The sequence below is a fragment of the Talpa europaea genome, assembly GCF_964194135.1.
Source record: "Talpa europaea genome assembly, chromosome: 2".
Classification (NCBI taxonomy): domain Eukaryota; kingdom Metazoa; phylum Chordata; class Mammalia; order Eulipotyphla; family Talpidae; genus Talpa; species Talpa europaea.
In genome coordinates, this window is record NC_140068.1 from 43403793 (window position 1) to 43418361 (window position 14569).

A 14569-nucleotide genomic window follows, 5' to 3' on the forward strand; every position below is an offset into this window, starting at 1 on the left:
TAGAGAATAACTTTTGAACATGCTAATTCTTTTTTTTTTTTTAAGATATATTTATTTATTTATACAAGCACTGGGTAGTCAGAAGCAGGAGGGTGAGAGAATTCACCAGGGCCAGAGCAGGGAGCAGAACAGGCAGACTGACGAAATACACTGCTGAGGGGAGCAGCGGGCAGCAGGAAAGGTCTGCGAGCCATGTGGGGCCCTTGCTGGCGACCGGGGATCAAACCTGCGCTACAGAGGCTGCGGGCAGCTTCTCAGCCCAGGGCTCAACCTCTGCGCCACCAGTGGAGACCCTGAACATGCTAATTCTTACACATATAGAGATTTTTTTTGCATGTGTTACATTCCTTGTGACAATTTATTGGGAAGACACTGTATCCCTTAGACTTGGATATTTGAAAAACCTAATTAGAACTGGAAAAGAAGTGGCTATCAAAGAGTTGTTATTCTTCCATCCATTCTTCTGCTTTTCAAATTATGGAAATACTGGGTGAAAAAAATACAAATTCATGTTCTAAAGATATTAAAAAATGAACCAGAGCAAGGTTGAATGTCTCTCGGTGATGCTAGATAAGCAAAGAGCCAAACTCTTCAAACTGAGTAAGACCAACAGAATTCTTCACTTCATCTTCTTGCCAAAAAGGCAACCTTCACTTATTTGTTGTCACCATTTTATTAAAAGATAACAACATTCATGTAAGGCTTGAATATAAGTTTACCCAGTCTTTAATCAGTCTCTGGATCAAGCTACATAAGTACTTGTAAAGAACTTTTTTAATCTCTAAAGCACTAGTTTCATCAAACTGTATTTTGTCATTGCCCCCAGCTTGTATATAAGAATCTTTACAATACAAACTTGTACTGGTACCAGGGATAGTGCTGAGGAAACTGCCCACTAGCATCTTTCAGAAATCTTCATTACTTCTGAGCAACTGATTTGCTTCTACTTTCTAATTAATGGAGTATCTTTTCCCCTTTGGCTGAGAGGATGCTGTGAATTGATTTAATCCTTTAATTTTCATAACTTTATGGAAGTTTATGACATGGCTTATGTATATTAATTAACCTGTTCTGTCTTTCAATTTAACTATTGTATATTTTCCCTGATTTAAAAAAATATATATTTCATTTTATTTGTGTGAACATACCTATGTGTATAAACAAATACATGCTAAATGTATTTGATTCAACTGGACTGGGTCCATGGGTCTGGTTCTGTGACTCCACAATAAGCTTATTGTTAGTTTTTAGTTAAATAGAAAGCAAAAGAGAATCAGGGAAATAAAATGTCAGTAAGAATTTCAGATAATAAACAGCAGTGCCTTTTTAAATTTTGTAAAATAACAAATATGTACTAAGCATCCATCAGTTGCATAGTATTAAATGTATTCTGAGAGATGGTGGGTTTTTAACAGAGAGAATGTAGGGAAGCAGAAATTTGCTCAATGTAGGGAAGCAGAAATCTATTTCATTAACATGGGATAGGATTTGGTGTGAATGGAATTTGATTTTTAAGCAAAGCACCATCGACTTAAATCAGTGAAAGGGGAAATTAGGAAATGTGTTGCAAAGGCTGCAGCAGTCCAGAATAATGTAAATATTTAATAACTTGGGTTTGTATTAAGACATTACAGGGAAATGCAGAATGTTCAGGAAAGAAGTTGACATGCTCAGAAGTTCTACAAGGTAATTTGTATATCTCCACTAAATACACATAATAAATTACAGTTTCTAGAGTTTTCCCATGTTAAGACTAAAAAAGCAGTAAGAGTAGGTTATTAAGATCAGTAGCTTGTTCTACAAAGTAACATCCAAATCACAAGATATTAGAAATATAGTAAATTATTTTCATCTTAAAACTCCTTTAATAAAATGATGGGAATCATTTCTGTTGTACCTTTGATTCAACTGGACTGGGTCTGTGGCTCTGGGTTCGTGACTCCCATGATAAACTTTCTAACCCCAGTCATGGCCTCCTTTCTTCTTTATACTATGTCAGATCAGGTGATTTCATTGAGTCCTTTAGACTCCAAACTAACACACTGCTATAAATGACTTCCGGATCTATATCTTCACTTCTAAATATCCAATTGTTTGTAAGCCCCTCTTTTCTCCTGCCTCTGGTATTTGTATTAAAGGTTCTGAATTCCTTTGGTCATTCATACTGAAAATGGCAGAGCCCTCAGAGGCTTGAACTTGGCCTTGAGACCTTTGCATATCCAATCAAATAGACTTCTCTCACATTCAGCTTGTCCTCTGCAATCTATCACATATATCTGGTTTATATCCTTGGTTGGAGAAGGCAACTAGGAACTGAAATCCAACCCATACTCTATTTGCCAAGCCACATACCCAGAAGAGTGAGAACATCAATCTAGAGGAAGGGGCATTCTTTTTTCCAGCTAAATGCATGATTTTTCCCTCCCTAACTTCATGCCCATCTTGAGGGGCAGCTTTATCTAATGCACACAGAGGGTCTACATGTGGGGGCAGCAGTACCAATTGCATACATCTTTCCCAGATTGCCAATATAGATCTGTTAAAAAATGCCTAGTTTTCTGCTGAGGAAGGTTCTAATTCAAACCAAACTCTACTATGTGATATGCAAGTTCCTTTACTCTGACTTATACCCATCTATCCTGCCTGAGTGTGCACCACTCTTCTACATATGATCAAAGTTCCATCTATGACTCTTAAATTCTCTGGACAGAGAATTCTAGATCATGAGGTTTTTCCTTCCAGCACTTCAAATGTGTGACACTATTTCCAGGTCTCCATTGCTTCGGATGAGAAGTCAGTCCTTATACTGACTGTCTCCTGGCTGCTCTGAAATATTTTTTATCTTTGGTTTACAGCAATTTGAATATCTTGTGCCTATGAGTGATTTTCTTTGGATCTTCTAGGAATTTGTTGAGTTTCTGGAATCTGTAACATAAATTTCTATCTAAATTTAGAAAAACTTTGGTCATTATTTCAAAATAATTTTTCTGCCCCACTCATTCTCCCCTTTCTTCTGGGACTCCAGTGACAAATGAGTTAAACCTTTTGATATAGTTTCTTATGTCAAGAGGATTTGTTCATTTTTTTCCACAATCTTCTCTGTTTTTCAGATTGCATAATTCACACTGAACTCTCAAGGTCACTGACTCTCCTGTAATCTGCAATCTGGCATTATGTATATACATATAGTTAAGTTTAAATATTATAGGTCTAGAATTTCTGAATTTCAGTTCTAAAATTTCCATTGGTTCTTTTTTATAGTTTCTCCACTGAGATTTACTATTGTTAATTCATTATCATATATTTCCCTTTATATCCTTGAGGAGAGAAGTAAAATCTACTTGAAAATCCTTACCTCTAATTCCACTATTAGTATTATCGCAGGGTCAATTTCTGTTGATTATCTTTTCTCTTTTAAAATGGGTCAGATTTTCTGTGTCTATACATAACAAGCAATTTGGGACTGTATTCTGGGTATTGTGAATGATGTGTTATGGGTACTAGGGATTCTTTTATATTCCACCAAAATATATTAATTTTGTTGCTGTTGTTATTGTAGCAGGTAATTAACTCAGCCAGTCTTAAACTTCAAACGTAATCTCCCGGATGGAGATTGCAAGTGCAATTTCCATCAGTAGTAAAGCTTCCAGGATTCTTATTTTCTTTTTTTTCTCCCTCTCTTTCATTGTCTCTCCTCTCCACTCATTTTATTGAAGTAACATCGGTTTACAACACCGTGTATGATTGAGAGGTATAGGATCACACCTGCTCAGTTGTTTGTTACCAAACCATACCCACTACCACCAAGGCACCCAAAGTCCTCTGCCATATTAAACAAGTAATTTGAAGTATTTTATAGTCATATTAGTGGGTTGATTTAGATTTTTCTCAACACTTTACCAATCATTTTGTCACACAGGTCTTCTAATATGAGAACTGTTCCCAATAATTATTTAGGGTTGTGATATATTTATTATTAAAAACCAAATGAGATTATTTACTTCCAAATTAATAACAGGGCCTGTTTGTGTGTGGTGGCATAAGCAGTTAAGTCTCACTACTATCAAGCTATTGCCAGCCTCTGAAGCACAAGTCTGATCCCTGGCCAGGGAGCTAACCCAACGGCCCAGCAGACCTCTCCTGTCTCGCCCACTGCTCCCCTCAGCAGTGTACTTCAGTAGATTTGCCTGTTCTGCCTCCCACTCTGTCTCTGGTGAATCCTCTCACCGCCTGCATTTCTGGCTTACATCCAGTTCTTTTATGCATAAATAAATAAAAATCTTTTAAAAATTTAAAAACAAATTCCAATTTTTTTTAAAGATTTATTTATTTATATAAGCACTGAGGTACAGGCCAGAGGCACGGGAGGGTGAGAGGATTCACCAGAGACAGAGCAGGGAGCAGAACAGGCAGACGACCGAAATACACTGCTGAGGGGAGCAGTAGGTGAGACAGGAGAGGTCTGCCTCGCTATATGGGAATCTTCCTGGCCGGCCGGGAATCAAACTGGTGCCCAGAGGCTGTGGACAGCTTCACAGTACTGTGCTCAACCCACTGCGCCACCAGGGAGGCCCCAAATTCCAATTTTAAAAGTTAATGACCACTTCAATTTTTAACATTGTAATTCACATTTCTTAATCATATCCTTGTTTATATCCTTGTTTATATTCTTGTTTCTATTTATTATAGACATGTAGGTTCCCCTGGCCCTTCAGGCATTGTTGCTAGTGCACCTACCACCAAAGAGCCCATAGTCCACAATCACAGGCCCTTAGGCCCCTCCCTTCTTTGTTTTTGTCCCTTCTCATCTTCCTCCCCTCCCCCAACAGAGAACATATTGAAGTTATCCCGTTATTAGCACACTCACTCTTGCCTGAGACCCTCTGGGAATTCCTAGGCATGTTCTCTAAATTACAGGGGCCAAACACATTTTCCAACCATTTCAGTGAGCAGCACAACCTCAATATATTCATAGAAAATAAAAGCAAGTTTTCTCCCTCAGAGAAGCTTCAGGCAGCTGAGTCTGAGAAGTCCATCATTTGTGGAATTTAAAAATCTGTATACAACATCTGACACACAGCATCGGCCAAGGAGCTGCCCTTGCCCTAGCTGGGAAACAGAAGCTGAGCAAGACTGTCTGGGCTTACAATGCGCACTGTAACAGAAAACTGCCCTTGTGAAGAAGGCCAGAGGGTGCTCTCTTCCCCCAAGGTTTTCTTCCTTTCTTCTGATTCTTCTTCACAGCCCCCTTCCTTTTCATCATGGAAATGACCACAACTATCCTAAGTGGCTACAGTTATTAAATTTCTAATCCAGCTCCTCTTTATTTCTTTAAAGATTTATTTATTTATGCATACAAGAGCTGGGGTACATGCCAGAGGAGTGGGGGGTGAGAGGATTCACCAGAGATAGAGCAGGGAACAGAACAGGCAGATTGACCAAAATACACTGCTGCAGGAAGCAGCAGGTGAGACAGGAGAGGGCTGCTGCGCCATGTGGCTCCCAGGTAGTCAGGGGAGCGAACCCACACTGCAGAGGCTGTGGACAGCTTCATGGGTTGTGTCTTAACCCCTTGTGCCACCAGGGAGGCCCCCTCCAACCCCTTTTTAAGGGCATTTCTCCAAATGTCTTTTTTCATTTTTTTCCTTAAAATAATAAAACACAAAACTTATAACTACTACTATTAACTCAATATATGGTTATTTCCTGAGAAGATACAAATCATCATTAACAATTACAAAAACTGATCTTTCAGTCAATCCTCCAATCTTTACTTACAAAATTTCGGAATAATTAAATAAATTCAGGTTATGAGTTACCTGTTTAAATTTTACATTTAAAATTAAACTACAGTATAGACTAATTGTGAAGATTTTATTTCAAAATTATAATTCCGAGGGTTCATATGAAACAGGCCATGTCCAGGTATGTGTGCTGAAATTTTACATCTTACTGCATATGTTCCACATTCCTCCTCACACATTTAACTGTACCCTCATATTGGCATTGCAAGGTAAGTGGAGGACCAGGACACTGTAGGAAGGAGTCAGGATTGGTTGAATGGTTAGATGACTTTCAAGGTGCCTTTAGACATCAGTACTATGATTCTTTAGCTTAAGGGTTTACTAGAGATACGGACAGGAAAAGACAGAAAAAAAGATTTGGAGCTCATTTTTTGACATTGGATTCACTTTATTTCCTACTAGAATCAGATCCATTTTCTACTTCTTTGCCATCTTACTTCTGCCCTGACTGTCCCCTATGCTTTAGTTAGACTGGCCTCTTGCTTTATTTGGACATGTATTGCCAAAGGTCAGTATAGTTGGGAAGTGAACACCATACCTCAGCAGTGCTACAAGAATGATTTTGTTGCTGGGCAGGGAAAGAGTCAAGGAGATTCCTGGGCTGCCTCAGCTCTGGTGATTAATGCCCTTATTCCCTGATGCTAATCACCACTGTTGGCATCCAAACACGAGCAGCTTTGACTCTTGGCCAAACAGTATAGATAAAAGCCATCCATCCTTTAGTATTTACCAAGAGTGTGCCAAACACAGGACACAAACCAGAAGGAGCTCCCAGACAGTGGCTTCATTTGCAACAGACCAGACGACAAAAAGCATAAAACAGAAGGAAAAGAGAAATGTCTCAACATTTGCCCAAGAGATAACGCTCAGTACAGCTGTAAGTCTAATGATACATAAACTGATATAATCAAGATTAATAGATAAATGAAGGGCAAAACGCATATTTGATGGCCTCCGTTCCTTGAATGTACTAAGACCAAAGAAGAAAGCTAGGGAACAATGTGTACCCCCATGCATATGCATCAACTGATATATTTTCTGCTCAGACTTTTTACAAACACACCTGGCCACCTGTCATTATTTTTAAGACACAAATAACAAACTACTCTTGCAAATAGTTACTTGTAAGCACAGTTATCAGTTGAGGAAACAATTTTCTGCAGGTGTAAAAATTACATTTCTCAATAAGGAAAATTTAGGTATAGTCAGTTTACTCATTAAGGCTTTAGAATTCAGTTTTGGCTTGCTTTTTTTGAATAGGATTCTTTCAGTATTGGTCCATAGAATTTTAACCCTAAAGCAAGTGGTTCCCTAACATTTTGGTTTTAGGACTCCTTTACACTCTTAAAAATAACTGAGAAGTCCAAAGACCTTTCACTTGTGTAGGTTATCACTTCCAATATTTACTATTTAGAAATAATTAAAATATAAAAGTTTAACACATTTATAAATTTCTTTAAAATAACAATGGCGAACCATTCAACCCATCAAATTAACATAGACAACATTTTGAAAAAAATTATGTATAATGAAAATAATTTAGTTAAGAAGTATGGCATGTTTTATTTATTTATTTATTTATGCAAATCTATTTAATGTCTGACTTAATAGAAGACAATAGAAGTCTCACATCTGCCTCTACATTCAATCTATTGTGATATGTTATTTGGGTTGAGGTAGAGCCTAAGAATTTCTGGTTTCACATAGATATATGTATGTGGAAAGGGGGAAAGTATTCTAATAGTCTTATCTGATAACTGCAGATAGTCTTCTTTGATGCTTCAAGAAAATTCAACCACAACTCCCTTCCAAGAAGCACATGAAGGGTCTCCCTGGTGGCCTAGGGTTTAAGTCTCAGCACTTAGCTATCACCGCTAAAGCCAAAGTTAGATCCCAGCTAAAGAACTAGCCCACATATAGCACAGCAGACCTCTCCTATGTTGCCCATGGCTCCCCTCAGCAGTGTATTTTAATGGGCCCACCCATTCTGCTCCCCACTCTCTGGTGAATTCTGTCACGGTCTGCACCTTTGGCCCAGTTCTTCTATGCAAAAAAAATTTTTTTAGAAAGAATAAAAAGCACATGAAAAGGGGTTACAGTTTATCTTGGAGAAAGCTGACAAACACTACTTTAGACAAGTGTGATCAAGGTCAATATCAACAGTGGTAAGTCATGTTGATAGTATGTACCTTTGCTATGACAGGATGATAATGGTACTTGACCTCTGTGGTCTTCCCAATGCTATAATTTCATGTAATCATGAGAAAAAAATCAGACAAATCCCAATTGATGGGCATTCTATAAAATGCCAGACAGTACTCCTCAAAACTGTCAAGGTGATAAAAAGGAAATAAAAAAGGAGAGTAAGAAACTGTTATAGCCAGGAGGGGCCTATGGAGATTTAACAACTAGAGATAATCTTGGATGACATCTTGAATGGGACCCTAGAACAGAAAAAGGACATTGGATAAAAACAAAGAAAAATCTGAACAAAATATGGACTTTGGTTAATAATAATATATCAATATTAGTTCAATATATCAATATGTTAACAATAGAGGAAACTGGATTTGGAAGCACATGGAAATTCTCTGAACTATTTTCTCAATTTTCCTGAAAACATCAAACTCATGTAAAAAATACAGTCTATTTAAAAATTTTTTAAACTTAACTAGAAGTAGTTTTTAAAATGTGGGTGGCAATGTAGAATCTAAAACAGTATTTATTTTTTGTATTTGGTTACACTTTGTACTCTGAACATTTTTAAAATTCTGTTAATTTAAAATACATTAGTTTTTCTTGTGCTTTTCAAATGGCTCTTTTGCCATTTGTGGTTTTGCAAAATACATTGGCTATTGAAAAATACTGGTTCAATGAGTTACAGTAGGTCTTTCAAGTGTTGACACATTTAAGTATACAATATCAAAACACTGTATTTGTGAATATTACCAGCTATTCTATCAGAAAAAAATGTTTAAGAATTATGAAGCTGTCAAGGCCATGATAACAGGAACAAATTTCCAAAGCTCTAATTTTTATTTGTTTGCTCAAATTTTATCACTAGCAACAAGTACTGTTAGTTGTTTTCCTAGAAGTGACAGTTGTACTCATTCATTTTCAAGAAAATGTCAAACATTATAAGAAAATGTCTGTCCTGCCTGAATAACCATAGTTACATGAGTCTGTCACTCATTTTTTCAAGAAAAAATAGTGTTACATGAAAAAATGTCTGGCTCAGCAAGCAGCTCAAACAAATATACAAGTGCTTTCCTCCAGAAAACCATCATATTTGACACCTAGCATAGTGCTAGGTGGCTGTGTACTTCAGCCATCACAAAGAATAATAAAAGCTGTGTTACCAAGGGTTGAGATTTAACAAAATTAATCATGTTTATTGCTTCTTGAGGGATATTCTTACATGGAACTGGGGTTTTACATTTTTATTTGCACATGAAATGTAAAGAATGTGCTATGGTTTGGTGCTGCTGCTTTGATCCATGCTAAAGGTCCCAGCATTTTACCCATATTACTTTTGTGCCATTACTGCAAATGTCACCACAGTGAAAAAGGAAATAGTGTCCTGGTATTAGTACAAAGAATTTTGACATGAAAGACTTCTGACAGGGTCTTGGGGATCCCTACAGTCTGAGACCTGCACATTAAGAAACACTGACTTATGTAAACATATTTCTGACTTCACTACCCTTCCATTAAGTCAAGTGACTGTGTCAAGGTAAGATAGGAAACCTGAAAAGTTCATGCCATGTCCACAGAGAAGACTTTGTTTCACTTTCCCTTACCACAGCTCTGATAGGCAGTTAGTGACAAGAAACAAAGACCACCAAATATATTCTCTTTTACCCTCCTACAGTGCTCTTGAACAGGCCTTCCCAACATTTTTCATATCATGGCAAGCAGAGAAAATGATATTTTTATTTAGTAGAGAAGGAATAGGCTGCCTGAGGCTGGAGGTCCCTAGCCTGGGGGGAGAGGTCCCACACACCCTTCAGTAGGTGGAAGGGTCAGTACATGTGCCCCTGGGAGTGGGCATGCCAAGGCACATGAACTGGACAATTCAGAAGTGAGTTTTTCCACATGGAGGAGGCCCTCAGACTGGAGACTATCTGTTCCCCAGCTAACATCATGCTCCATACAAGGCTCAAAACTGAGCTCAGATGTAGAGATTTACAAAGTATCTGAGTGTATTTCAAGACAAACAAGAATTATATTAAGGATTTAATGTAATGGGTACAATTTGATGTAACTTGTCCAGGACATTATCAGATATAGAGTAGTGATATAAAAGCACAGAATATTCCCACACCACTAAGGAGTTTAAGGCCTGGCGCTGCCACTTACTAGTTTTATGATCTTGGAAAAGTAACTTTAACTATTGGTTGCCTCAGTTTCTCAATTTATCCACCTATAACAGGGATACTAATGGTGCCCACCACTGTAAAGATTAAATGAGTTAATACATATAAAGTGACTATAATGATGTTTACCACATGGTAATGTTGGTAATTATTTCTATGCAGGTGTTATAAGCTCTCCCAGTTGAGACTGCTTCTCTGTGTATGAAGTTATTAAATTAGAGATTTGCAAAGAAAGAAAATTCCAGAGACAGCAAGAGGCTAGATGTTAACCTGTATGATTTCAGACCTGACAAAATGTGCTTAGCGCATGGGCGGGGAGAGGTGACTAGGGAGGGAAGAAAAGAGGTCAATGCCCCAGCCTTTTTAGCTTTACACTATGACATAAGTCAAAGGGCTACAGCCAAGTTTCTACCATATATATGGTATATAATTTTTCCTTGGAAGGGACCACAGCTCAAAAACAATCATTATAGACTGTCAACCCTTCCACTCCTTTGCAAAAGTCTTTTTCAAGATGGTGTCAGAAATGATAGTTGGGTCAATCTCAAGCTTCAAGGGTCTCAGAAAATTGGAAAAGGTGATCCACACCTGATGTCTGCTTCTCCACCTTGGGTGGGGAATTTTGTTTTTTCTTTAGTGAATGGTTTTAGGCAACTATTGAGCCTACCTCATAAGTTTGCTGTAGCTAACTACGAGTTTTAGGCTATATCTGAAGCTAAATAATTTTAAGAATCCTCTTCATGGAAAGTATTCAATACCTAAATTGTCACATTTATAAGACTGGAAAAAAAAGTAAAATCATCATACTAAGAAAATAGTCATAAATGAACTGACCACTTGAAAATATAGCCCTTCCTCAAACTCCCTCACAGCTTAATAGCGGTACTTCACCTAACCAATCACGTGAGTGTATTTTGTCATTCAGTGATTCTCTAATATTGTAAACATTGTAGTTATAATTCAGATACAATACAGATATTAAAACTATAACATAAATTAAAAAAAAACCTATCCATTAAAAACCACTTAGTGTGAAGATATAGCCAACTTCAAGAAGAAAAAAAAATCAACAAGGATAAAGGATAATAAAATAAAAACTTTAAAATAAATTGGAATATTCATGAATTGGGAAAAAACTGATAATATTCTTAAATATTGTTATAAAAACTATTTTCTGTGCAACTGAGCAACCAAATCATAAAGTGCTGGATGTACTATTTTACCATCCTAAGATTTCTGTCAAGAAAGTTATGGCAAAATTAAAATGTAATTGGTCCACTGCTTATTCTAAGAATTGGGTTCATAGTTGCTATTATCCATAGTTTTGTTAGTTAAGATAAAAAATTACTTATTTGTTATTGTCATTTTTTTAAAACAAAGATGCAGTTCATCTCTTCCCCACTAACCCCATACAGTAGACTATGAAGATTCTGGCCCCTGATTAGCAGTTTTTTCCAGGTGTTACATCTCCTGAAATAATGAACACATACAAAATATAAATATACAGTATGTGCTCCAAGAGGCCACCTTTGTCTTACTATCCTGAGATATAACAAGGCTGTCTTTTCCCTTTCCTTACAAAGCCCCCCTCTGTGGATGGAGGAGGAACTTCATCTCCTAGATATGTAAGACTTTTCTGAAGGTTATTTCTCTGGCAAAGTAAGTAAAACTTAAATGGAGCTTTATCAGAACTTCGCGTGGAGATACTAGTTTATTAGGACTTGGATGAATTGATCTAGTAAGGGTGTGGAGACTTTCACTGATAGAGACTAATATTCTCATCCTGTCAGAGGATCAGAATTCACTCTAAACCTTACTGGTTTTGAAATATTTTATTTGTGTAATAATAATTGTAGATTAGATTCATCTCTCTGGTCTAAAAAGTTACAAATTTATATTGGTTAGAAGTAATTAAGTTATTAGCTTGTAAGAAAAGTACTCATAAAATGGCTAGGACGTATAAAGAAAGACCTTCTCGTGCCCTTTACTGAAAAATTCTGTCATTACCTAAAAGTCTAGATAAATCAGAGGCCAGCTAGAAATATGAATGACTGAAAACTGCATGGCAATTGTGTAATGTGGATTTTTTCTCAAGATTTGCAGTTAGTAAATACACTGACTATTCACTGAGAATTCCATAGCTTTTAAAAGATAGAATTCATATCCAAAATGAGCCTGTAATCAAGATCTTCCTCATCTATACGAATATGTATGTATACATATCTTTTCTCAGTTTGATATCATCTATAATATAAAATGATATTATGAAATATATTTATTGTAAAAATTCACTTTCTTTGACCATGGCCCAAGCTAGCCAGATATTAGGGCAATGACACAGGGGCAATAGGAATGGAAATTTCTCTTACATCCTACTTCCTTGTATCGTGGTATATTATTTTAACTTCCTTTCCTCGCATACTAAAACCTCAACCCAATTTTTTAATTCTCTTTATATCTGAGTTTTATAAAATATCCCTAAAATTGATTTTAGTTTTGCTTCTAGAAACAGTTGACAGTTCTCTCTGTATTTCTAATTTTGCTTTAGAGTCCTCCTAAGTGCAAATTTTGTGCCAACATCTATAAAAAAGCACATGGCACATACAGATGAGTATTTCTCTTAATGAGACTTTTAAATCAGTTCTGACTCTGTGAATAGTATTTTAAAATCTGAAACCGGCAGACGGAAAATATGAAGTATTTTAACATGTGAAAAGGCCAATGAGTCTGGACGTGTCTGGATACTTACTCTCTCACACAGCTCTTCAAATGTGCAGTCGGCAACGGTTCCACAGGCTTTATTCAACCGCAGCTCTCTGCCTTGCACTTTTAGAATCCTTGGTCTAGTTACTATGGGAACATGAACAAAGACTCAATCTTGTCTGGATAATTACTATAAAATTCATCTCTTACAGATAGGAAATGCATAGCTTGATGAATAATAGCACATGATTCAACACATAAATTAGACAAAATGCTGATACAATGACTGCCACTTGAGCGTGGCATCAACCCATATACAGCAATGGAACTTATTAATTGGTCAGTGGAGATTGGGCATTGTGTTCTAAATGTATTCTCTTTCAAGAGAAATTAACTTACGTACAATCATTTTGTTTCTGAGCCAGCTCATCAAACAACTTATCCATGACAGCCTCCACATCAGCTTCACTTGTGCTACAGTGAAAAGAATAATAGAATATGAAATTAATAACACTTGAAGCCAACATCAAACAGCTGCCTGAGCCTGCTTAGCTTTTTGCCCATAAAAAAAAAGAGAACAGGATGTTATGCTCTAAATACAAACATTAGATTTAGAATACACTTAAAAGCAGAGAATATTAACTCTCAGGTAGATGATTCTGCCTTATTTGCATACACTGAAAGACTTCTGTGCTTCTGGCTGTTTCCAGTAATGAGACGATACAGGCAGAGTAAATCCATTAATACTATGTGTACACAATGAGAAGAAAGGCTTCTGGCTCTCTCTTGCATGCAAAACAAGAGCAAATAGACAAGGCAGTCAAGCATCCAGAAAAGTATCCTTTGAAATCTCTACTGAGAGGGTACATGTGAAATTAAATATTGAAGCTGCATTTAAAAAAAAATCAAGTCAAGCCACTGACTGAGAAGATCAAACATCCAGAATTAAATTACTAACTTCAAAATACCAACTTGATCTGCACATCAATAACTTTATCAGACTTTTACTATAAGGACAATTACAGACCACACTTCTCTCAAAAATATCCTTGTTGGAAATTCAAGAAAACTCTCCTTTTTTGATGCCCACCATTGCAGCTATTATGAAGTTAGTTTCATCAAGGAATCCTTTGTATTCTAATTAGAAATCACCATATGGTTTGGGGAACCCACATAAATAAATGTGATAATACTATGACCTTTTTCCTCTCACTTTTTTTAAAAGGGGGTGGTTGATAAATTAACAGTCAATAAAATAAAAGAACTGGCAGAAGAAATAAATGCTATTAAAGAAAAAAACTTCAAGTGAAAATGTAAGTTTACTTCCACTCTACATACAAACTTATCCAGGATGACCTGCCAATATGCTTAATTCTGACACACAAATCACTCTTATCTAGGTGTGGAAGCAATTAAACTCAATTCTGGACATCTATCTTAATAAAGACTTATTGAAAACTAATATGGTAAATTCCTCTTTCTTTAGATTAAGCTTAAACTAAACCAAACTAATTTTTCCCTTGAGATCATTATCAGGTGGCAGGCATTTAATACACAAGCATCTAATTCTTCAACTGTTATACAGAAAATGCCTTTAAAACACAACAAAGCACGGAGTCATTATGAAGGGCTTAGAATTCCAAGTAATCACTTTAACTCAAAGAATCTTAAAAACATCATTTGCAA

General features: G+C 36.5%; 1 protein-coding gene across 2 annotated transcripts in view; it reads right to left on the minus strand.

The window, feature by feature from the left end:
• The window catches only part of AFG1L (AFG1 like ATPase), a gene marked incomplete at both ends in the record, with an annotated part of 132534 nt that overhangs the window by 20023 nt on the left and 97942 nt on the right, over positions 1-14569 (minus strand). For both annotated transcript variants that reach the window (XM_084259577.1, XM_084259576.1), the window contains 2 exons: positions 12930-13030; positions 13287-13357. In XM_084259577.1, coding sequence (XP_084115703.1) covers positions 12930-13030; positions 13287-13357 — 172 coding nt within the window. The remainder of the gene's footprint in view (positions 1-12929; positions 13031-13286; positions 13358-14569) is intronic.